The 25,694-nt window shown below is 45.6% G+C and overlaps 1 protein-coding gene and 1 long non-coding RNA gene across 5 annotated transcripts in view; one reads left to right on the top strand and one right to left on the bottom strand.

Annotated features, from left to right (window-relative positions):
- The window catches only part of LOC139277257 (interleukin-17 receptor C-like), an 82,913-nt gene that overhangs the window by 40,375 nt on the left and 16,844 nt on the right, over window positions 1-25,694 (top strand). For all 4 annotated transcript variants that reach the window (XM_070895476.1, XM_070895475.1, XM_070895477.1 and 1 more), the window contains 9 exons: window positions 335-459; window positions 6,958-7,069; window positions 9,286-9,330; window positions 12,039-12,175; window positions 14,505-14,558; window positions 15,254-15,311; window positions 16,641-16,822; window positions 22,961-23,011; window positions 25,010-25,055. In XM_070895476.1, the coding sequence (XP_070751577.1) occupies window positions 335-459; window positions 6,958-7,069; window positions 9,286-9,330; window positions 12,039-12,175; window positions 14,505-14,558; window positions 15,254-15,311; window positions 16,641-16,822; window positions 22,961-23,011; window positions 25,010-25,055 (810 nt within the window). The remainder of the gene's footprint in view (window positions 1-334; window positions 460-6,957; window positions 7,070-9,285; window positions 9,331-12,038; window positions 12,176-14,504; window positions 14,559-15,253; window positions 15,312-16,640; window positions 16,823-22,960; window positions 23,012-25,009; window positions 25,056-25,694) is intronic.
- The window catches only part of LOC139277259 (uncharacterized), a 97,060-nt gene that overhangs the window by 32,473 nt on the left and 38,893 nt on the right, over window positions 1-25,694 (bottom strand). Inside the window, exon 2 of the long non-coding RNA XR_011596063.1 lies at window positions 14,025-14,132. This is a non-coding gene — a long non-coding RNA (uncharacterized lncRNA). The remainder of the gene's footprint in view (window positions 1-14,024; window positions 14,133-25,694) is intronic.

Genomic DNA, 25,694 nt, shown 5'->3' on the forward strand with positions numbered 1-25,694 from the left:
CTCATTGATAGTAATGGGAGTCCGTACAAACAGAGCTCCCATTTTTATCAATGAGATTATTGCATAGTGATTGGTGGTCCAGGCTCCAGCATGTGCCTACGTACCTGAAAGACATCACCCCGTGTGCTGCGCAGTGAATCTAGGCCTCCGACCGGAATCCTATGTTCCTCCGTGACCACCAGGTTCGGTAGATTTTTTTCGGCTTGGAGACATTCGTATGAAGGAAGCCTCTGACTGCAATTTCCCCCCCGCCCAATATGAAAATGTTGAACAGGGTGGCCTAGTTAACATGTACAGGTTTTCAGAAACACAAATATCCTTCTTTTCCTTACAGATTTTGGGTTGATACATATTTATTCACATCAGCCTGACGGTGGGAGAAACGAGTGTGCACAGTTGAAGATTCGATTCCCTCACACTGACCAAGGATACAACATGTCGTCAAGAACCAGACCAATGGTAAGTGTGAGAAGTGGAGCTGAAACTCCTAGAAACTTGATCTTGTATGAAAAAGCATCATATTAGACCAAATATGAAAAAATGGTACCTTTCAGTCAGCCTTAATTAATCTAATTGCCAAACAGTGCAGCACTGCCTCACTATGACATTCTGTGGGTTCCCTTGGCTTTGAAAATCTAGTTTCCTTGTAAAACTATTATGCATCAAGAAATGAACAGCTTGTTTTTATTAAAAAATACCTTGTTATAAATTTTATATAAACATGAGGGGGAACTTTTTTTACTCTTGCTATTGAGGGAGTGCAGCGAAGGTTCACCAGACTGATTCCCGGGATGGCGGGACTGACCTATCAAGAAAGACTGGATCAACTGGGCTTGTATTCACTGGAGTTCAGAAGAATGAGAGGGGACCTCATAGAAACGTTTAAAATTCTGACGGGGTTAGACAGGTTAGATGCAGGAAGAATGTTCCCAATGTTGGGGAAGTCCAGAACCAAGGGACACAGTCTAAGGATAAGGGGTAAGCCATTTAGGACCAAGATGAGGAGGAATTTCTTCACCCAGAGTGGTGAACCTGTGGAATTCTCTACCACAGAAAGTTGTTGAGGCCAATTCACTAAATATATTCAAAAAGGAGTTAGATGAAGTCCTTACTACTAGGGGGATCAAGGGGTATGGTGAGAAAGCAGGAATAGGGTACTGAAGTTGCATGTTCAGCCATGAACTCATTGAATGGCGGTGCAGGCTAGAAGGGCCGAATGGCCTACTCCTGCACCTATTTTCAATGTTTCTATGTTTCTATAATGTGTGGTTAGGATTTGGAACGCACTGCCTGACAGGGAGGTGGATGCAGATTCAATAGTAACCTTCAAAAGGGAATTGGATAAATACTTGAATGAGAAAAAATTGCATGGTTATGGGGAAAGAGCGGGGGAGTGGGACTAACTGGATTGCTCTTCGAAGAGCTGGCGCAGACTCAATGAAGGGGCTGTACCTCAAATTCTGGTTGCACTTCAGACCCACACTCCTGATCTTTGGGCATCCTGTGCGGAGGGGAGCAGGCAGGTCGGAAGGCCTCCTTGTAGGACTGCTCCTGGGCACGGCCAAGGGGTCCAGGCAGCGGGCGGTCGAGGGGGTCGTTCAGCCCGACTGCCTGCCTCTCTTCCACGGTTACATCCGAGCCAGGGTGTCCCTGGAGATGGAGTACGCTCCCGGCCTTCCTCGAGAGGTGGGCGCCGGAGGGACTGGAGTGTATCATCTCTCCCGGCAACCAAATTTTGATTTGAATTAAGTTTACTGCCATAAGCTTATTTGTTTATTGTGTCGGGGTTTAGTGCCCCACCCCCCTTTAATCAGGGGGCACTTATATAATTTGTGTTTCCGTTGCCCTCAAAAGAAAAACCCAAAAAACAAAAAAATAAGGGGGCACTTGATGGAAAGTTTCTGGAGTGTGCCCCCCCCCCCCCCCTTAACCAGGGAGCATGTAATTATTGTTTTTACAAAAATAGTTGTAGAGCTGTTGAAAACATTGACCAACTGCCCGATCTAAATCTGAGCTGTCTAAGGCACTGCGTTAAGATCGCAATCTCCTCTGGAGCCGTGCATTCGAATCCCACGTCTGACATTCCTTATAAGCACCATCCTAGATGGTGTGCGCTGGCAACGTATTTCTTCCGCCAGCAGTACTGCCTCAATTATGACACGCAGCTCCTGTTTGTGAACCTGGGGTGTCTGGACTGCCATGCAGGGGCTGCCTGTCTTTTACCAGGAACACATCAGAGTCTGGAACAGAGTCACCATCAAGCGCAGTTCTTCCCCCCCCCCCCTCCCCCCCACTCCTGTCTGGAGTGGCGGCTGTCCTTTGGGAGTCGTTGCTCAGGAATCCGTGCCTCCACGACCGCGGTTTTAGGTGGCAGGCGGATGAGAAGGCTGTGGCTGGCGAGGTGACCAGGGTCAGGGACCTACTCGATGGTGGAGGAGCGGGCTGGATGGTGCCTATCCTGGGCCGGCGTGTGGCCAAAGCCATTGAGTCGCTAAAAACGGCACTGACCCTGACTCTGTTAGGTGTGTCTGTGGTGTATGGAGCACACAAATCACTGACTCCACACGGTCTGGTGTAAGTCTAACTGCTGTGACCTTCGTCCTTTATTGTTCAGCTCCAGAGTGCCTCCCAGGTGTGGTGGTCACCCTTATATAGTCCTTGTTACAGGCACTACCAGGGTTTCCCACCGCAGCGCCCTCTGTGGTGTGGCATAGTACTTACATTACATTTAAGATACTGGGACGATACACACATCATTACATAACATCACCTTCCCCCCCCACACCTGGACGCAGGACAACGATACACACATCATTACATAACATCACCTTTGTCCAACAGAAGGCAGGTGGGCATAGACAGTGCGTTAGTATGGTACATATTATCTGGTACATTAACTGGTTATGGACTGGTAGCGGAACCTTGATTTCCTTGTTAGCTGCTATCATTAATTGTACTTCATCCATTATTTTACACAAATACAGTGGCCATTCAGCATAAAAAAGGTAATTCTTATTATAAAATCACTATCTCACATTAACATTGCTCATTTTAGACTCGCTCTGCCTAACAGAAGTCCTTTGTGGGGACCACCTCGTTGTAAGGCCCTTTTAAGATTCCCTGGTGCATTTCCTCTTTAAGGCGCCATCTTTGATGCAGGAGGATTCCACGAGGCTTCTCCTTGGGCGCCGCCATCTTTGATGCTCTGCAGCTCCGATACGATGCCGCCGCCATCTTCTTCTCCGCCGCTCCGAATGCCCTCCGCCGTCGCAGCCTCCGCTGCCACCTGACTTGCTGCCTCTCCTGCGGCCGTCGTGGCCTCGCCAGCGGCCGCACTTGCCGCGTCCCCCCGCGGCCTCCGTAGCGGCCTCCCCTGCGGCTGCCATGGCCGCCGACCGACGCTACCAGCTCCTCTGCGAGGCCCTTCCGAACCGCCGGCCCCTGGATCCCTCAAGCACACCTCCCGCAGCGCCCCGCCGGCTCAACCCGCACCCCCCCTTGGGCCCCTCTGTGCAGGGCTGCTTGCCTGTGGGGGCTGAGGCTGCAGGGTCTCTGTGTGAGGTCCGGGCCTGGGACTTGCCTGTGGGGATTAAGGCTGCAGGGTCTCTGTGTGAGGTCCGGGGCTGGGACTTGCCTGTGGGTGGATTGAGGCTGCAGCTCCAGCTCGGTCGGCACTGCTCTCTGGGGACCCGGGGCACGGCAGCACCCCGGGGAGCAGCAGCCTGTGGAGTGGTGAAGTCTTCCCAGCTCCCACGGACCTTCCCCATCCACCTCCGGCCGAGGAGTGTCGGCCCATCACCTGCAACGACCCACAAAGGTAAAGCGTGCGTCTCGTCCCGGTGGGATACCTGCACCATCGCTCTGCCGAGAACAGGTATTAGTTCCCTGGTGTAGGTACGCAGCTTCGCCGTGACCGGGACCAGCTTGGGTCGTGCAGCTGGGTTAATCCACAGTTTATCAAAAGTTCTCCAACTCATCAACGACGGACCCGAGCCCGTGTCCACTTCCATACTCACTGGGACTCCATTGATTTTTACTTCACTTATCACTGGGGGCGAATCGTCAGTGCATGTATACAGTCCAAGCACCTCATCTTCTTCTACCTGCTCCTCGCTGAACAGTGGATCATCCCCCATCTCCTCAGCCACACGGTGAGTCCGATTTCTTTTACACATACGCTGAAGGTGGCCTTTCAGGTGGCAGGTATTGCACGTATACTCCGCAAACCTGCACCGGTGAGCCCCATGGCTTCCTCCACAGCGCCAGCATGGTGCTGCTTGATTGGCCCCCCTCGGCGGACTCTGAGCTCCAGGATCCCGAGGTCCGTGCTCTCTGCCCCGGGCAGAGCCACGTTCTGCAATTTTGTCTGTGGTGGGCGCTATCCTGTGGACAGTGCCTGCCGGGTTCGAGACTGTGTGGATCATTTGCTTGGTGCTGCAAGTCGAGGTCATATATGCCCGGCTGATGGTGATGGCCTTTGTCAGAGTGACTGTGGGTTCCGTGGCCAGCAGTTTGTGAAGGAGGCCCGCGTGGCCAATCCCCATAATGAAAACATCCCGCAAAGCCTCGTCAAGGTGTGCCCCAAAATCACACGGCGTCACGAGTCTCCTGAGGTCCGCAGCATATTTGGTGATATCCTGGCCCTCAGATCTGCAGTGATAGTAAAATTTGTATCTGGCCGTGAGGATGCTCTCCTTCGGTTTCAACTGGTCATGAATGAGTTCAGTCAGCTCCTCGTATGACTTGTCCCTGGCGCTCCCAGGTGCCAGCAAATCCCTGATGAGACAGTAAACCTCATCTCCACAACTGGAGAGCAATATCGCCTTACGCTTATCTCTCATTGCGTATGTGTCCTCCGTCGGGTCATTTGCTGTGAAGTAGTACTCGGGCCTTTCCGTAAAGGCCTCCCAATCATTGCCCACGGTAAAATCCTTTAGCGAGCCCAGAGTAGTCATGGTTGCGTGGAGTTCGTCCGCTTCCTCGTTGCCAATGTGGTGTATGTAGCACACAAATCACTGACTCCACACGGTCTGGTGTAAGTCTAACTGCTGTGACCTTCGTCCTTTATTGTTCAGCTCCAGAGTGCCTCCCAGGTGTGGTGGTCAGCCTTATATAGTCCTTGTTACAGGCACTACCAGGGTTTCCCACTGCAGCGCCCTCTGTGGTGTGGCATAGTACTTACATTACATTTAAGGTACTGGGACGATACACACATCATTACATAACAGTGTCGAGGAGGATCAAGCACGTGGGGAGATCCTGTCCGAACTGACCCCCGTCCGGACGGAATTCCTCATCGGCGCCAAGCCCCGAAACCTCCTCACAACTTGAGCCTCCTCTGAGAAATCCCCTCTGTGCCTTTTAGTTCAGCGCGGAGGGGATTTCTGTATGGGCTGCTCTTGCACACACTCCATTTTGCCATTCTCGTCTGCCATCTGGACACGCCATGGTGTATCATCTTGCCGTCCAGAGGAGGCGGAGGCTCTCTACATGGGAGTCCTCCCTTTATGTATTGGGGACTTGGCCTGAAGGGTGTTGCACGGAGCAGTCCCGTGCAATCGATTTTTAAGTCGGTTCATGGACTCCCAGGTCACCTGTAATTTCTGCGGTCTGGAAGAGTCCATGTTCCATGTTTATGCTAAATGTGTGAAGTTGCAGCCCCTCTTCCAATATTTGAAGGGTCTGCTCCTCAAATTCTGGTTGCACTTCAGTCCCACACTCCTGATCTTTGGGCACCCTGTGCGGAGGGGAGCGGGCAGGCCGGAAGGCCTCCTCGTAGGACTGCTCCTAGGCATGGCCAAGGTGGCCATCAACCAGTCCAGGCAGCGGGCGGTCGAGGGTTCCCTGGAGATGGAGCACATGGTGTCCACCGGTACACTCGCCTTCCGCGAGAAGTGGGCACTGGAGGGACTGGAGTGCATCATCACCCCCGGCAACCAAATTTTAATTTGATTTAAGTTTACCGTCCAATGTTCAATTGGTTTATTTTGTCAGTTTTATTGCCCCCCCCCCCCCCGTTTAATCAGGGGGCACTTGATTAATGTTTACAACTAAAATAGTTGTAGAGGTGTTGAGTTGGGAGTGGCTTAGCCAGTCACGTGATGTTCACAAGACTCAATAAAACCCCAGCCAGTTGGGTTTGGGGGATCCACGATGAGGCAGGTGGTTGTGAGCCTGGTGAATGTATAGTCTGATTGTTAAAACTTTGCTAATAAAGCAGCTAGTTAACTGAAGTGCAACCAGAATTCTTAAACAAGGAACCCATGAAGCAAATACATCACAGGGAGAAAATCTAGTTCATTCTCTGCAATGAGAAAGAGACCCATGTGAGAGGGGGGAGACCCTGCCTCTGTCATGAATAAGGTCACAAAGGAAATGTGCCTCACTTTCACTGCCTGCTGGCTAAAGAAGGCTGAACAAGGCAACACAACATTTTCCATGCCCTCCCATTTAGGTAAAGTCCCACTCCAGGGACTTGAACACACAAACCTCGGCTGACACTCCAGTGCAGTGCTGAGGGAGTGCTGCTCTGTCGGAGTTGCTGTCTTTCGGATGAGACGTTAAACCGAGGCCCCGTCTGCTCTCTCAGGTGGTTGTAAAAGATCCCATGACACTATTTCCAAGAAGAGCAGGGCAGTTATCCCCGGTGTCCTGGCCATTTATTCCTCAAACAACATCACAAAAATAGATTATCTGGTCATTATCACATTGCTGTTTGTGGGAGCTTGCTGTGCACAAATTGGCTGCCGCGTTTCCCACATTACAACAGTGACTACACTCTAAAAGTACTTCATTGGCTGTAAAGTGCTTTGAGATGTCTGGTGGTCGTGAAATGCACGATATAAATGCAAGTCTTTCTTTTTTCCTTTTAAAGGATGTCTTGAAGGTGCGAGGACCCATAGAGAAAAGGAGATGAGAATACTGAATTAAAGCATTGCTCTTTATTTTTTTTATTAGGGTACAGTGGAGTTGAGTTGCTTTCGATCATCCATGCAGAGTGAGGTTCTAATAAAGGCTTTCACAAAACCCAAAGACCAGCAGGATCTGCAGCGCACACATAAAGTAGAAGGTGGGTAAGGCAACGGAAGGAAGCATTGAGCCTTAAATTATGATCCCCTCCAAAGCTGCGTGGCACTTTATTGAGGCAGTGGCGTTGATTTTGAAGTGACTGCTTTCATTGGGAGGGAGGTGGGTGGAGTACGCCTGCTGCCCACCTGGTGGAAGCAGTTGCACCGACCATTTTCATGGTCGGGCCGAACTTGAATTCTGTCACTGATCGGGGAGGGCCGGACATCTGGTGGCTCCTCCACAGGGCTCAGCGGGTCCAGGAGGCAATCACGAGAAAATACCGTGCAGGATCGTTCACTGTGGGTGGTGTGTGGGAGGTTTATGTATGGCCAGGAGGAGGACTAATGCTCCTCCTAAACCCACAAAAATGAATAAAACCTTTTTCTCGTTCTTTTTTGAGTGTCCGACAACGCTCCCTTTAAGGACCGCAGGTTATCCACTTAAGGCTAAAAGCCAATGTGCGGAGTGTTCTGCAACGCATGCTCCATACATTGATCCTGCAGAATTGCACTGGAGTGCTGCGAAGTCAGAGGATCTTGATTTACATGGGCTAATGAGGTTCCTGCAGGAAGGTGAATGGAATGTTGGCCTTCATTACGAGAGGGATGGAGTACAAAAGCAGGGAGGTCCTGCTGCAGCTGTACAGGGTATTGGTGAGGCCGCACCTGGAGTACTGCGTGCAGTTTTAGTCACCTTACTTAAGGAAGGATATACTAGCTTTGGAGGGGGTACAGAGACGATTCACTAGGCTGATTCCGGAGATGAGGGGGTTACTTATGATGATAGATTGAGTAGACTGGGTCTTTACTCTTTGGAGTTCAGAAGGATGAGGGGTGATCTTATAGAAACATTTAAAATAATGAAAGGGATAGACAAGATAGAGGCAGTGAGGTTGTTTCCACTGGTCGGGGAGACTAGAACTAGGGGGCACAGCCTCAAAATACGGGGGAGCCAATTTAAAACCGAGTTGAGAAGGAATTTCTTCTTCCAGAGGGTTGTGGATCTGTGGAATTCTCTGCCCAAGAAAGCAGTTGAGGCTAGCTCATTGAATGTATTCAAATCACAGATAGATAGATTTTTAACCAATAAGGGAATTAAGGGTTATGGGGAGCGGGCGGGTAAGTGGAGCTGAGTCCACGGCCAGATCAGCTATGATCTTGTTGAATGGTGGAGCAGGCTCGAGGGGCTAGATGGCCTACTCCTGTTCTTATGTTCTTATGTTCCGGCAGAAACCTGGGCCAATCATTTCAAAGCCGCAGCAAAAAGGTGGTGTTGTGGGCACCACATGAACAGGGCTAAGTCTATTGCACCACCGCCCTGTTCCATAAGAACATAAGAAATAGGAGCAGGAGTAGGCCTCGAGCCTGCTCCGCCATTCAATAAGATCATGGCTGATCTGGTCCTGGCCTCAACTCCACTTCCTCGCCCACTCCCCATAACCATTGACTCCTTTATCGTTCAAAAATCTGTCCATCGCCACCTTAAATATATCCAATGCCCCAGCCTCCACAGCTCTCTGGGGTAGAAAATTCCAAAGATTCACAACCCTCTGAGAGAAGAAATTCTTCTTCATCTCTGTTTTAAATGGGTGACCACTTATTCTGAAACTATGGCCCCGAGTTCTAGAGTCCCCCACGAGGGGATACATCCTCTCTGCATCTACCCCCCCCCTCATAAACTTATACATTTCAATAAGATCACCTCTCATTGTTCTAAACTCCAATGAGTATAGGCCCAATCTGCTCAACCTTTCTTCATCCCAGGAATCAACCTAGTGAACTTTCTCTGCACTGCCTCCAATGCAAGTATATCCCTCCTTAAATAAGAAGACCATAACTGTACGCAGTTCCTGACCAATCAGGAGTGTAAATCGGTTTTGATGCTTTCAATAATGTAGAGAACATTTCTCCTGCAATAAGCAGCTTCTCAGACCGCTAATTATGGTCCAGAAGGCTGTTAAATATTAGTTGGAGCCTCAAAAATCCTTTGATTAAAAGCCTGCCATTTGTGCATGAGGCAGAAACCAATTGCTCCAGCTGCATAAGCCCTTCTAGCAAACTTCCAGGATATTGAGTCTCTCGGACCTGTTGACAAGTTTCTGGCTAAAGCTTAATAGTCACTAGAGATGGTTATCATAGAATCTGGGAATCTTCACTACTGTACAAAATAAATCTGTTAGTATAGAATCCCTCATGAATCTGTTCTTTTTCTTCGCAGATTGTACCTTGAAAGATTTTCTGGAGAACATTGAAAGGTGCAAGGGTGAGGAAACAGAGTTTGAAATATATTATTGCCAATGATGTGAAAGTGCTGAAGGAAATGAGTAAATTGGAAATGGGGAGAGAATTGAAATTTGTAAATGATCAAAAGTCATTCCTAAAGCTACAATGAAACAAACATAGAAACTGTCAACAGCGAAACCCATAAAAATTCTGCAGAATAATGATTAACTCTCCAACATACAGAATTCTTGTAACTGCACAAGACGATGTAACAACAACAACTTGCATTTATATAGCACCTTTAACAGAGTAAAACGTCCCAAGGCATTTCACATGAGCTTTATCAGACAAAATTTGATACCGAGCCACATAAGGAGATATTAGGACAGGTGACCAAATGCTTGGCCAAAGAGGTAGGTTTTAAGAGGTGTCTTAAAGGAGGAGAGCGAGGCAGAGAGGTTTGGGAAGGGAATTCCAGAGCTTGGGTCCGTGACAGCTGAAGGCACGACCACCAATGGTGGGGCAATGGAAATCAGGGATGTACATGTTGCCAGAATTGGTGGAGGTTACAGAGATGGGGAAAAGGAAGAAATGTGCATTTTACTCACCCAGGTAAACAAAGTCAACAAATGACGATTGTGAGACTAGGCTACTGTAGTTATGAAGTTTGAGTCACTCAGCCATCACTCGGCATTTTAAACCTTTGGGAGCTTGAAAAGACTTTCAGGTTTAAAAGATTTAGAAGGGCATAGATTTAAAGTATTAGGTTTGGAGGGGATTTGAGGGGAAATTTCCTCACCCAGAGGATGGTGGGGGTCTGGAACTCACTGCCTGAAAGGGTGGTAGAGGCAGAAACCCTCACCACATTCAAAAAGTACCTGGATATGCACTTGAAGTACAGGGCTACCGACCAAGAGCTCTAAAGTGGGATTAGGCTGGATAGCTCTTTGTCGGTCGGCGCGGACACGATGGACTGAAATGGCCTCCTTCCATGCTGTAAATTTCTATGATTCTATGGTTCAATGAAATTCTTTCACGTAATATCTTCAATCATGCATTAAAGTAGAATTAGAAGAACAGTTTCTGGTATTGGACAGAATAGTTAGGAACTCTTTCTGCTAATAGTTCATTACTAGATTCTTGCTTTAAATGTCGTGAAATGATGGCATGGCAGACCAGGGCTTTGAAGTGACAGGAAAGGTGCAAAATTCAGCTTTACCACCGTGGACAGGAAAGATGCTTAGGCATAGATGGTAAAAACAACTGAAGGGCTAGTGATTGGCTTAAAGGCCGTGTGGGTGGCAGTTTGGGAATAAGCACTTTCACCAACCCCCTTTCCTGTGGATACTGAGATATAAAAAAATAATCTTATCCCAGTCAGTGTCAGCTGTGGCTCAGTGGGTAGCACTCTCGCCTCTGAGTCAGAAGGTCCCACTCCAGGGACTTGAGCACAAAAAATCTAAGCTTTTATTCCAGTGCAGTGCTGAGGGAGCGCTGCATTGTCAGAGGTGCCGGCTTTTGGGTGAGACGTTAAACCGAGGCCCCGTCTGCTCTCTCAAGTGGACGTAAAGGATCCCACGGCACTATTTCGAAGAAGAGCTGGGGAGTTATCCCCGGTGTCCTGGCCAATATTTATCCCTCAATCAACATAAAACAAAACAGGTTATCTGGTCATTATCACATTGCTGTTTGTGGGAGCTTGCTGGTGTGCAAATTGGCTGCCGCGTTTACAACAGTGACTACACTCCAAGGGGCTGAAATTGCCCCTTGCCTTAAGGCCTGTTACTGCCAGAAATCGGCGGCCACGCTGTGAAGTGCAATGGCCGCCAATTTTTCGTGGAATGGCCACCATCTTGAAAATTCCGCTCCTGCGTTATCCTGCTTCCCCCCACTACCGCTTCGCTGCTGCCGATCCGTCCTGAGTGCATCATCAGAGCGCGCACCGCCAATGTTTCTTCCCCCCCCCCCCCCACCCCGCCCGCACGCAAAATTCCGCCGAGAAAACCTTGCTGCCGCCGCTCAGTATCACCAGCAACTTTTTTCTGCCAGTGTACTCTGCTTGGAGTGCTTGCAAAATGGCGGTGCAACTGCCATTAAAGGGGAGGACCTACTGCCGCGGCTGCCATCTTAATTTTTTTGCCGGCCAACTGCCAACTGCGGGCCAACAATTATGCCCCCAGGTTCGGCCGAGCTGCCAACAGGCAGCTTAGCACCCCCTCTTGGGTGCCAGGCCATTGGCCGAAACCCTCCCTGGTGGCCCAGTGGACCTAACTTAAAGAATGGCAGCGGCCCTCACTTTTAAGTGAAGGGGAGAAACATGGTGACGCGCCAGTGTGATGACGCTGATGAATGACGTGGCGGACACTCCACCCGCCCCCCAGCCTCCGCTCCTCTAGTGTGCGAACTTCTGCTCACCACTGCACATCCGCCCCCATTATGACCAACTTCCGGGTTGCTGGGAAAAAAAGACAAAGAGCGGAATTTCGTTCAAGAAACCACCACATCTACCGTGCCGGTAAAAACAGTTGAAACAGGGTAGGTGCGCCGCGTTTCCGGCAGTGGGCAATTTCAGCCATCAAAAGTATTTTATTGACTATAAAGCGCCTTGAGACGTCCGGTGGTCGTGAAAGACGCTATATAAATCCAAGTTTTTCTTTCTTCTTAGACCCCAAGATACAGTATAATTTTAAAATATGATGGCTGACACGCAATTCCCTCATATCAATCTCCTTATTTCCTGCATTGCAGTCCCAAGACTAAATATTACATTGGAAAACAAGATACAAATGGCTGTTGTCAACGTACCTCAGAATTACTACACGAGGTTCGTGTATAATGTGACAGCACCGTTTGAGAGCAAAAACCCCCAGGATGCTGACAAATTGGTAAGTAGCATTAGAAGTCCTGTTACTAATGTGGGTGTGTCACATCTGTAAATTCTTCAAAGTGCAAAGCTTTCATCAAATTTCAAACCATCCTCATATAGAATCAGAAGACTGCCCTGTAAGTCCCCACATGGTGAGGACCACTTATTTGCTGTGGTAGAGTGCCATTAAATGAGGGCTGAGAGTTTTCCCACAATGCTGGCTGTAAAAGAAACTGATGGGAAAAAGATAGAAGAAGAAGGGAGAAAAACGATTAAAACTTTACATATTTGAAGAGCAGGCATGGCCATGAGTAAGTGCGGTCTTGTTTACAATTTGGTCCGGAACAAGTGTCAGTATTGCTACTGATTGGCATCATTCAAAGTGTTTTATTTTTATTAGTTCCTGGGATGTGGGTATCACTGGCAAGGCCAGCATTTATTGCCCATCCCTAATTGTCCTTGAGAAGGTGGTGGTGAGCTACTGCCTTCAATCGCTGCCCCCCGTGTGGTGAAGGTAATCGCACAGTGCTGTTAGGGAGGGCGTTCCAGGATTTTGACCCAGCAATGCTGAAGGAACGGCGATATATTTCCAAGTCAGGATGGTGTGTACCTCCTTCCAGCCAGTTAGTTATTCTCCGCCTCCCAAACATAACTCCAAACCATGATGAACTTGCGACTGCCACTACAACCATCTAGGATACCCTACATCTGTCTAATTTGTTTATTTTCAACTTCCCCTGAAACAAAATTGGGAACACATTCTTTCCGCCTTGCAGGTTGGAGCCACAGGGTTGCCTGAATCACTATCTGCCAGCTTTGTAATTCAGAGATCCCAGACTGGATTCACAAAGTCTTCCCAACATTTTATTGCCCAGTTACACAATCCAGACAGCCTTGGTTGGCATTAAAGGCCTGCTTGACACTCTGGTTTGCCAGCTTTCCCAGAGCAACCTGAGGTTTCATCTTGACAGCTTCAAAGTTCAAATAAACTTGCAGAATGGGCATATAATTGGCAAATAAAGTTCAATACAAATAAATGCGAGGTATTACATTTTGGTAGGAAGAATAGGGAGGTCACTTATTACTTGGAGGAAGTGAGTCTGGGTGGGGTAGAGGAACAAAGGGATCTCGGAGTACAAATACACAAATCACAAAATAGTGACACAGATTAACAAGGCCATAAAAAAGCAAACCAGGCACTAGGGTTTATTTCGAGAGGGATAGAATTGAAAAGGAGTGATATGCTAAACCTGTATCGAACCTTGGTTAGACCACACTTGGAGTACTCTATCAGTTCAGGTTGCCATATTATAAAAAGGATTATAGAGACACTGCAGAGGGTGCAGATAAGATTTACAAGGATGATACCAGAAATACCAGGGTATACCTATCAGGAAAGGATGAACAGGCTGGGTCTCTTTTAGCTTGAAAAAAGAAAGCTGAGGGTTGACCTAATTGAGGTCTTTAAAATTATGAAAGGTTTTGATAGAGCAGAAACAGAGAGAGTGTTTCCACTCGTGGGGAAGAGTATAACTAGAGACCATCAATTTAAGATAGTTACCAAGAAATCAAATAGGGAATTCAGAAGAAACTTCTTTATCCAGTGGTGAGAATGTGGAACTCGCTACCACAGGGAGTGGTTGAAGCAAATAGTATAGATTAATTTAAGGGGAGGCTAGACAAGCATATGCGGGAGAAGGGAATAGAGGGTTATGCTGATAGATTTAAATGCGGAAAGATGGAAGGAGGCTCAAGTGGAGCATAAACGCTAACATGGACTGGTTGGGCCAAATGGCCTGTTTCTGTTCCGTATAGCCTATGTAATCCTCTGTAATCCAAATGTCAGACAGCCTCACCCTGCAACCTACCAGCTTGATCATGCGAAGGTCCAAAGTTCGAATCGTAAACCTACTAGATCCTCAAACCTGGAAATTTAGTTGGTCAGGTCTTGGTTGTTCATCCACTAGATAAAGCACCTAAGGATAAAAGAATTTTACAACTTTGTCAAGTAGATTTGAGTGAAGAACAGTTTGGGGTCTTAAAGTTGGAACCATGTAATTGAGAAATCATTGCTACAAAAAGACATTCGAGGTGAAATTGTTCTTGGCGGTCGCACAGAACCGTTGATAGCACAGCAGCTGCCCTTTTTCCATCACTGTTTTTTATTTTTCCAATTACTTCAGTGGAAAAGAAAATTTGACATGGTGTAAAACAGGCAGCCAATGATCTATCATTCATTTTTGCGCTACGGCCCCAGACTAACTTCAACCCCATTGCACCTCAACAGCAGTGAAACATGGCTTTTTCTAAATATATGGAGTAATAGTTCTTTATTTTTATTTATCTAGATAAACGAGGTGCGGCGCAACTTCTCCGACATCGTCCCTTGTTTGTGTATGGAGGTATGGGTCTATCTATCTAAAATATTAGGGTAAGGATTACTGACGGCATTGGTTTCTGAATACAGGTACCATGCACTACATCTATTTGTTGCATGATTGGGTGCTTCCAGTGGTTCCTGTGGATTCTTGGAGACCTGAAGAGAGAGACACTTCAGTGAAGCTTTAAATGAATTGTCCTTGAAGGCTAGCAGAGCTCCTTGTGGCTGGCTATGTGAATTGATGAGAGTGATGGTGAATTCACAAAAGCTTGGTGTGTGTGAGACATTATTGAGAGACTGGTATTTTCACAGCGTATGTGTGATTCCGCGTACAACTGTGTGTATACTTATTGTTTTAAATCATCTTTTCAAGAGGAAACACCATTTAAAAAAAAAAAGCAGAAATAAAAACAGAAAATACGGGAAATACTCAGCAGGTCAGGCAGCATCTGTGGAGAGGGAAACAGAGTTAATGTTTCAGATCGATGACCTTAACAAAGCAGAGCTGTTTACCAGTTGGCTGCATACTTTCTTTGTAAGATTGCTTCAATTAAATGTTATCATTGTAGTTTTGTTTTATTTATTTGGGATGGGGGGAATTACTATATCCCAATGGATTTAAATCCCATATCCAGCTTAAAATGGTCTGTAGACTATTTCAAAGTAACAACTATGGTTCAGTACTGAATTTGCCTACACATTATTCTGGTCCAATAGGTGTGGTCTGCAACAGTGGAAGATGCCAGAAGACAGAAAGTCTGCCCGTTTTCTGAGGGTGAGTTTGGGTGAGACTGCCTTTTATGCCGTCAGATGTTTACATCACTGTATATTCATTGTAAAGATCTCTTTTATTTTTTCAACATCTTTGTTCCCATTGCGATTTATTTATTATATAAACAAGCTGAGCTTCTGTTACCCCCTTGCATAGAAAGATGGAGCATTTGTAATTTTTCTGATGCCCAAGAAGATTTATTACAATAACTGATCACAATTCACCCATCTGTGTGTTCACTGTGAGCAACACAGACAACAATAACAACTTGTATTTATATAGCGCCTTTAATGTAGTGAAACGTCCCAAGACACTTCACAGGAGTGTTATGAGACAAAATAATTGACACCGAGCTACATAAGAAGATATTGGGGCAGGTGAGCAAAGAGGTAGGTTTTAAGGAGCGTTTTGAAGGAGGCTAGAGAGGCGGAAAGGGTTAGGCAGGGAGTTCCAGAGCTTAGGGCCTAGACAACAGAAGGCACGGCCACCAATGGTTGAGTGATTATAATCAGGGATGCTCAATAGGGCAGAATTAGAGGAGCGCAGACATCAAGAGGGGCGGGGGGGAGGGGCGAGGCCATGGAGGGATTTGAATACAAGGATGAGAATTTTGAAATCTAGGTGTTGCTTAACTGGGAGCCAATGTAGGTCAACGAGCACAGGGGCGATGGGTGAGCGGGACTTGGTGCGAGTTAGGACACGGGCAGCCGAGTTTTGGATCACCTCTAGTTTACGTAGGTTAGAATGTGGGAGGCTAGTCAGGAGTGCATTGGAATAGTCAAGTCTGGAGGTAACAAAGGCATGGATGAGGGCTTCAGCAGCAGATGAGCTGAGGCAAGGGCGGAGACGGTCGATGTTACGGAGGTAACAGTTGTAACATCTCAATCACAAAAAATTGTGTGTGTGTGTAACTAAGATTAATATCTCACTGGCTTCCAGTACGGAGTAACAGCCAAGCACATTCAGGAAGGGAGCATGTGACAATAGCCAATAACCTATTCAGTGTCAGTTCAACAACAGGCTTCACTACAAACTGATTCAATGAAAGCTGTGAACATCCCAGACTTCATCTCCTCTCTGCATCACCCATTTCCCTTGTCTGTGATGGATTTCAATTCCACTGCTGTAACGATGATAACCTATTGCAGCATCCAGTCCCTATTAACGAGATTAATATATTTTTAATTTGTACAAGCGCTGCCTGTCGGGATTCTTGTCAGTATCCAAAAGGGATTGTCCAGTTTACATTTATGTTGCGTTCCCTTTAACCCAAACTTTCAGATGGATGCAAAGTAGATTTTGATTTTTGCTAAGTTTGTTAAATCCTTTCAGCTGAAAAATTTCGAGAAAACATTTGGAAGCTGAGCAGCCTGGCAGTGGAATATAAGGGCAAAGCACTTCAGTGGACATTTTCATCGCCGTGCAACATGTTGGGCGAGATCTCATTATGTTCAAAGTCGGGAGATGCATTATGTCACAAGATCCCTCACTCCAGGCAGAAACTTCAAGTTAATGTAAGTCCATTCTTGAGTCATTAAACAGCGTTCTAAGAGCAGCCTATATGTGTCTTTACAATTTAAATTGGAACTTGTAGCCAGCCTGGTGTTTTACAGAATGGAAGGATGTGGGATTGTGAAAATGATTCTCCACAGGGTGATCGGAGTGAAAGCTCAATCACCCGTATGACACACACATCACACACAGTTTTTCTCTTTCCCACTGCAGCTGGTGATGATTCCGCCATTCACACCCCATCCAGACTCATCTTTTGTTTCTTAACTTGTGCCATTACCATCTCACTTTTGCCCATCATCCTTTTGTCTCTTGCTTTCCGCTCTAAGACAGACCTTCCCTTTTGTTCTTTCCTCCCCTCCCCTCCCCCTTCCCTGCCCCTGCACTTTCTTAAGAATCTGTTACATCTTGAACTTTTCCAGTTCTGACAAAGGGTCACAGACCCGAAACGTTAACTCTGTTTCTCTTCACAGATGCTGCCTGAATTGCTGAGATTTCCAGCATTTTCTGTTTTTAACTCGCACATCACTGAAAGGCTCTGCTGAACGATGAAAATGTTAACCTGTCTTTCCTTCAACTTCCAGTATTTTCTCTTTGTTTCCAGTTTCCATTCTTCAGTTTTTCATTTTATTTTCTCCCTTCCTGTCCTGTTGGGGATCTCATTTAAGGAGCCTTTATTCATAAGGAAACGGTAGCATAGTGGTTATGTTACTGGACTAGTAATCCAGAGGCCTGGATTAACAATCTGGAGACATTAGTTCGAATGCCCCCATGGCAGCTGGTTCCGTAAATAAATCTAGAATAAAAAGCTAGTATCAGTGATGGTGACCAAATAATTGGTTCACTGATGTCCTATATGGAAGGAAACCTGCTGTCCTTATCCGATCTGGTCTATAGATCATTAAAAACCCATCTGGTTCACTAATACAAAATCAAAATACTGCGGCTGCTGGAATCTGGAATAAAAACAGAAAATGCTGGAAATCTCAGCGGGTCAGGCAGCATCTGTGGAGAGGAAGCAGAGTTAACGTTTCAGGTCGATGACCCTTCTTCAGAACTGGAGTGTGTTCGGGAAAAACAGATTCTTAACAGGTGCTAAAAGGGGGAGGGGAAGAAAGAACAAAAGAGAAGGTCTATGATAGGTTGGAAGACAGGAGCGATTAGAGAGACAAAATGGATGATGGCCCAAATTGGTAATGCCAGGAGTTAGAAAAACAATTAGTCAAGCTCCATCTATGGGGATAGGCTTTCGACCAGAATCAACTATAATCCCACAGCTACCTGGACTACACTTCCTCCCATCCGCATCCATTTTCCCAGTTTTCTCCGTCTCCGTCGCATCTGCTCTGACAACGCCACATTTCACACTAGTGCCTCTGACATGTCTTTTTTCCTCAACAGAGGATTTCCCTCTGCCGTGGTTAACATGGCCCTCGACCGTGTCTGTTCTATTTTCCACACCTCTGCTCTCGCCCCTTCCCCCCCCTCTCAGAACCTTGACAGGGTTCCCCTTGTCCTCACCTTTCACCAGCCTCCACGTGCAATAGATCATCCTCCGCCATTTCCGCCACCTCCAGCATGATCCCACCACCAATCATATCTTCCCCTCCCCTCTCAGCATTCCGAAGGGACCACTCCCTCCGCGACACCCTGGTCCATTCTGCAGTCACCCCCAGCACCCCCTCCCCTTCCCACGGCACCTTCCTGTGCAAGCGCAGGAGATGCAACACCTGCCCTTTTACCTCCTCTCTTCCCACTATCCAGGGCCCCAAATACTCCTTCCAGGTGAAACAGCGATTTACTTGTACTACTTTCAATTTAGTATATTGTATTCGCTGCTCACGATGTGGTCTCCTCCACACTGGGGAGACCAAGCGTAGATTGGGTGACCGCTTTGTGGAGCACCTCCGTTCAGTCCGCAAGTGTGACTCTGAACTTCCAGTCGCCTGTCACTTTAACTCTCCACTCCGTTCCCACTCTGACCTCTCTGTCCTCGGTCTCCTACACTGATCCAACGAAGCTCAACGCAAGCTTGAGGAACAGCACCTCATCTTTAGTTTCGGCACTTTACAGCCTGCCTGACTCAACATAGAGTTCAAAGATTTCAGAGCGTAACCGCTGCCAATCTTTGGCTCCCTTTCTGCCTCCCCGCAGAGCCTGGTTCTTATTCTCTCCTTGTCTCTAATGGCAGTTGGTCATTATCCCACCATTCACACCCTATCTTGACTAATGTTTTTCTAACTCCTGGCATTACCATTTGAATTTGGGCCATCATCCCTTTTGTCTCTCTCATCTCTCCTGTCTTCCATCCTATCACAGACCTTCCCTTTCATTCTTTCTTCCTCTCCCCCTTTCCGAACACACTCCAGTTCTGACGAAGGGTTATCGACCTGAAACGTTAACTCTGCTTTCTCTCCACAGATGCTGCCTGACCTGCTGAGATTTCCAGCATTTTCTGTTTTTATTCCATCTGGTTCACTAATGTTCTTCATGGAAGGAAACCTGCTGTCCTTACCTGGACTGGCCTATGTGTGAATCAGACCTACAGCAATGGTTGACTCTTAACAGCCCTCTGAAATGGCCTAATTAGGGATAGGCAATAAATGCTGGCCTTCCTGTAGATACTGGATTCTTTTCCCTTCAATCTGTTTCAGCGAATTCACTGACACACGAACACTTTTAGTCTTAGCAACATAAGACCTTTATTCTTTTCTCCGGCCGGGACCTGTTAAGATAAAGGGAACACCCTCGATTTGAGCCTGTCCACCTCTCTCTTGACAAGTCCCGTAACAGTACAAAAGCTCAATATTTATACATTGTTACAGCAGAACATATCTGAGTGACACTCAGTTTATACAATCATTGGTCGACTTCCCCCATAGCATACCCAATTGCAGGCTAACAACTCTTAAAATAGGGCGGGCTCCAGGGATGTGTTTACTGTTTCGTTTTACATAGCATTTCCCTATTTTACGGCTGGTTATAGCAGCCCCTCGTCTGACTCATGCCTGACTTTGCTTTTTCGCGTAACTCGTGTTTGACCACAACATTAATAAACCCCTTTTTGTGTCGACATTGCAAATATCGCAGCTTGACATTTTCTTTTAGCTATCTTCCCATGATCCTTTTCAACTGACACATTCACAAAAGCTATCTTCCCATGATCCTTTTCAACTGACACATTCACAACTCTTCTATTCACATTCTCATTCCCAGTGATGCCCAAATCCTGTAAATGAATTGAAAAAAAAAATGTTTCAGCCTTGACGGTGACTGTGCTCACAGCTGAGAATTTTTCAAATTAATTTCGTGTTTATCCCCAGTTGCCCTGAGAAGGTGCTGATTGACCGTCTACTTTGTCACACACTCACTTTCTGAACTTGAAATGGAGTGGCTTGCTTTATCACATCATTGAGCAGTTAAGAGTCAACCACGTTGGTGTGGGACTGGAATCGTATAGAGGCCAGACTGGGTAAAGATAGCAGATTTCCTTCCTTAAAGGACATTAGTGACCCAGTTGGATTTTTAACAATAATCCAATCATTTTCTTGTCATTTTTTTTTTTTACTGCTACCAGTTTTTTATTCCAGATTTTATTTTAATCTGAATTCAGATTCTCCAAATGCCACTGTGGTGTTTGAACTCACCGATCTCTGGATTACTGGTCCAGTAACCTAACCACTGTGCTACTGCACCCTGTTGTTACCTGACATCCACACATGCAAATTTCTAGCACGGGTCACTGGATGGAGATCTGGAGCAGAAAACTTTCTGGGTCTATGGAGCTCAGTTACTTCATCCTCGATCTGAGGAACTGTCTATGATGATGATAGACAAACTTGACAAACCTTTAGCACAGCTTGTTAGCCCTTTTCGAATTGCAGGATGCTGCACTTTCAATTGAGACTCCGAAGATTTCTGGACTGTTCAGAAAGATAAGGGAGCAGTGGCACTGAAGCTCCAAGTCTCAATTTGCAAGCATTTCTTTTCTCATCGAGATCCTAAAAATGCCGTGAGTCTTCTGTACTGGGAAGGCTCACCACATTGTTGGATCAATGCTACTATCAAAATCAAATATGTGGAAAAATAATTTCTATAAAAAATGATATATTTGGTTGTGACAGCTCTAAAATGTTGTATTATCTCATTGCTGCCACTGTGGGTACCACAGAAGCAGACAAAAAGCAGGGAACTATATACCAGTTAGCCTAACATCTGTGGTTGGGAAAATGTTGGAGTCCATTATTAAAGAAGCAGTAGCAGGACATTTGGAAAAGCAAAATTCGGTCAGCAGAGTCAGCATGGATTTATGAAGGGGAAGTCATGTTTGACAAATTTGCTGGAGTTCTTTGAGGATGTAACGAACATGGTGGATACAGGGGAACCAGTGGATGTGGTGTATTTGACTTCCAGAAGGCATTTGACAAGTTGCCACATAAAAGGTTACTGCACAAGATAAAAGTTCACGGGGTTGGGAGTAATATATTAGCATGGATAGAAGATTGGCTAACAAACAGAAAACAGAGAGTCGGGATAAATGGTTCATTCTCTGGTTGGCAACCAGTAACTAGTGGGGTGTCGCAGGGATCAGTGCTGGGACCCCAACTATTTAAAATCTATATTAACGACTTGGAAGAAGGGACTGAGTGTAAAGTAGCCAAGTTTTCTGACGATACAAAGATGGGAGGAAAAGCAATGTGTGAGGAGGACACAAAAAATCTGCAAAAGGATATAGACAGGCTAAGTGAGCGGGCAAAAATTTGGCAGATGGAGTATAATGTTGGAAAGTGTGAGGTCATTCACTTTGGCAGAAAAAAATCTAAAAGCAAGTTATTATTTAAATGGAGAAAGATTGCAAAGTGCCGCAGTACAGCAGGACCTGGGAGTACTTGTGCATTTAACACAAAAGGATAATATGCAGGTACAGCAAGTGATCAGGAAGGCCAATGGTATCTTGGCCTTTATTGCAAAGGGGATGGAGTATAAAAGCAGGGAAGTTTTGCTACAGCTATATAAGGTATTGGTTAGGCCACACCTGGAATACTGCGTGCAGTTTTGGTTTCCATATTTATGAAAGGATATACTTGCTTTGGAGGCTGTTCAGAGAAGGTTCACTAGGTTGATTCCGGGGATGAAGGGGTTGACTTATGAGGAAAGGTTGAGTAGGTTGGGCCTCTACTCATTGGAGTTCAGAAGAATGAGAGGTGATCTTAACGAAACGTATAAGATTATGAAGGGGTTTGACAAGGTGGATGCAGAAAGGATGTTTCCACTGATGGGGGAGACTAGAACTAGAGGGCATGATCTTAGAATAAGGGGCCGCCCATTTAAAACAGAGATGAGGAGGAATTTCTTCTCTCAGAGGGTTGTAAATCTGTGGAATTCTCTGCCTCGGAGAGCTGTGGAAGCTGGGACATTGAATAAATTTAAGACAGAAATAGACAGTTTCTTGAGAGATAGGGAATAAGGAGTTATGGGAAGCGGGCGGGGAAGAGGAGCTGAATCCATGATCAGATCAGCCATGATCTTATTGAATGGCGGAGCAGGCTCGAGATGCTGTATGGTCTACTCCTGTTCCTATTTCTTATGTTCTTATGATCGATTATATGTTTTCTGGTTGCTCTTTTTAACTTCTTGTGGAGATGCAATGTACTGACGGATCTGAGAAATAATTGGGATCAAACCATAGTAAAGTCAGAACTGAGGGAATGCTAGAATTAGAGAGAGGATCCATTGTTTCTCAGTATTGGTATCTCTATTGGTGTTAACGCAGGTATGTGTCTGTTGGTGCTGCTATTGTATTGGTAATCAGTGGTGCTGTCATACTCAGTAGTAATATTGATACTGGTCAAAATATTTGTTGCTGAAATTAGTAAAACTAATCACACTCAAATGTAAGCCTGTACAAAAAACATTTAAAACATTTAAAAAGTACTTGGATATGCACTTAAAGAGCCGTGACCTCGTGCTGGAAGATAGGATTAGGCTGGGTAACTCCTTTTCAACCGACACGGACACAATGGGCCGAATGGCCTCCTCTGTGTCGTAATTTTATGATTCAATGATTCTATCTTTAAATGTTGGGTGTCCGTCAAAAGAATGCCATTATTCTCAGTCTATCTATTTTCTCTCCCAACCAGACACTGAGTGAATTCAAAAGCGTGGATCTGCACCCCTCCATCTGCATAAAGGTAAAGTATCTACAGGCATCATTGTGTCTAATAAAGGAATTACAGGTAGATAGAGATACATTTCAAACTGCAGATTGTCATCAGTAGACATGGAGTTGACGTGTTTAAGTGGCATCGTCATGAGGCCGTGGGAACGTTTCAAAGCAACAAGCTGCAAGACACTCATCAGTAATCAGTCTGTCGACACATTTCACTAATCCATGAGTTATAGATGGAAGTCTCATTGTCAGCCCCAGTCAAAGAGAATCTATCATCATCGCACGTTTAACCATCAAGTGCGGATGCATAATTGAGGGAAGAGTCACCAAGCTATAACATTTCCTTGTTCCCATGCAACATTGAGCATATATGCTTTACTTTGCAAAGCTGGTGTCAGTAATTCTCCTGAGTCAATCCCCTTGATAGTGTCATTAATGAAAAGAACATAATAAAAGAAAAGATATCAAACTTCATCTTGTGTCAGCTGTGGCTCAGTGGGGTAGCACACTCGCCTCTAAGTTAGATGGTTGTGCATTCAAGACCCACTTCAGGAACTTGAGCACATAAATATAGGCTGACACTTCAGTGCAGTGCTGAGGGAGTGCTACGCTGTCGGAGGTGCCGTCTTTCAGATGAGACGTTCAACCAATGCCCCGTCTTCCCTCTCAGGTGAATGTAAACAATCCCATGGCACAATTTTGAAGAAGAGTAGGGGAGTTATCCCCAATGTGAAGGCCAATATTTATTCCTCAATCAACATAACAAAAAAAAAATGATTATCTGGTTATTATCACATTACTGTTTGTGGGAGCTTGCTGTGCGTAAGTTGGCTGCTGCGTTTCCCACATTACAACAATGACTACACTCCAAAAGTACTTCATTGGCTGTAAAGCACTTTGAGACGTCAGGTGGTCATGAAAGACGCTATAGAAATGCAAGTCTTCGGTCCCTGCCCCAAACTCCATTCCGCCCCAACTTCTGTCTGAGGTTGAACCAAACTGTTCACAACCTTGGTGTTATATTTGACCCTGAAATTAGCTTTCGACCACACATCCGCAGCATAACTAAGACCACCTATTTCCACCTCCATAACATCGCCCGTCTCCTCTCTTGCCTCAGCTCATCCATTGCTGAAGCCCTCATCCATGTTTGTGTTATCTCTAGACTTGACTATTCCAATGCCCTGCTACTCGGCCTCCCATCTTCCATAAACTTAAGCTCATCAAAAACTTTTTAAATTCTCACTCTTGTTTTCAAATCCTACCACAGCCTTGCCCCTCCTTATCTCTGTAATCTCCTCCAGCCCTACAACCCTCCGTGATCTCGGCGTTCCTCCAATTCTGGCCTCTTGCGCATCCCCCATTTTAATCGCTTCACCATTGTCTGCCATGCCCTCAGCTGTCTAGGCCCTAAGCTCTCTAATTCTTTCCCTAAATCTCTCCATCTCTTTACCTATCTCTCCTTCTTTATGATGCTCCTTAAAATCTACCTCTTTGACCAAGCTTTTGGTCGACTGTCCTAACAGCTCCTTATATGGCTCTGTGACAAATTTTGTTTGATAACTCTCCTGTGAAGCACCTTCGGACATTTCATGACTACATTAAAGGCACTATATAAATGCAAGTCATTGTTTTCTTGGGTACGCTTTCATGGGAGGAACACCATCCCTTTCATCAAGACATTCTTATCAGGCCAATATTATGCAATGTTTGAGTCATGAATCTATACCCGAGTGCGTGCAGTGAGCCAGTGTTTGTTTATCAAGTTGGTTTCTATAGGGAGAGGAACAAGAAATTACAAGGTGTTCCTGCTCTTTTAATCCCCAAAGGCTATTGTAAATTAATCATTAACCTAAATAATTATGAAGCACCTTGGAAAATTTCACTACGTTAAATACACTATATAAATACAAGTTGTTGTTGTATAATCACACGGACTATTAAAAATGTTGCTTATTTACTTTAAAAAAATATTTTGTGATTTATTTTTCCTTACTGAATCTTTTACTTCTTTGCTTAGATTATCTCTGGAATTCACGTCAATGTTAGTTGCCCTTTTGGTGCTGGTGAGTAGAATTTACCGGCTCATAGTTTTTCATTGATGGACCGCAATGTTTTCTGACGCTCTTTATGGCACTTCTCATTAAAGGGTTGGATTTACAAGGGGCAAACATGATATTGGCTGGGGTTTTCGATGTGCTGCTTTGATAGTATTCAATAGATAAGACTCAAAACAGTGAATTGTGATGCTTGAACTATGCTGCCCCTTAGACATTTGCAGTGTCAGTTTGATTGTGCTCCAAATTAATTATTTTTAAATTGCTTTTGTTGCCTTTCTATTTTCTGATTGTTGGGTTTTGCCTTTAATTTGACTTTTCCTTCTTCATCACTTCTTAACTTTTACTTTTAGCGCTTTTATTAATGGCTGTTTTCTTTTGAATTATTTTCCTTTATTCTACTTGATTTTTCCTTTACCTTCCCTTATTCTTGTTTTTTTATTTTTGTGGTTCCAATATTGTTTCTTTTTTAAAAAATCAATCTGGATTTAGGTTCTTCCCGCTGCCGATGTGGGAAACTGAGGAGAGGGGCGGAGAGACACCAATAAAGCATGCACTTGGGAAGGGGAGGAAATGGCAATGTAGCTGAAGAGAGCACAGGAGATAAACTTGAACATGGGTGTGATGTGGTTAGAAGTGGACAGGGAG

Source organism: Pristiophorus japonicus, chromosome 12 (assembly GCF_044704955.1).
Source record: "Pristiophorus japonicus isolate sPriJap1 chromosome 12, sPriJap1.hap1, whole genome shotgun sequence".
In the NCBI taxonomy this organism is placed as follows: Eukaryota; Metazoa; Chordata; class Chondrichthyes; family Pristiophoridae; genus Pristiophorus; species Pristiophorus japonicus.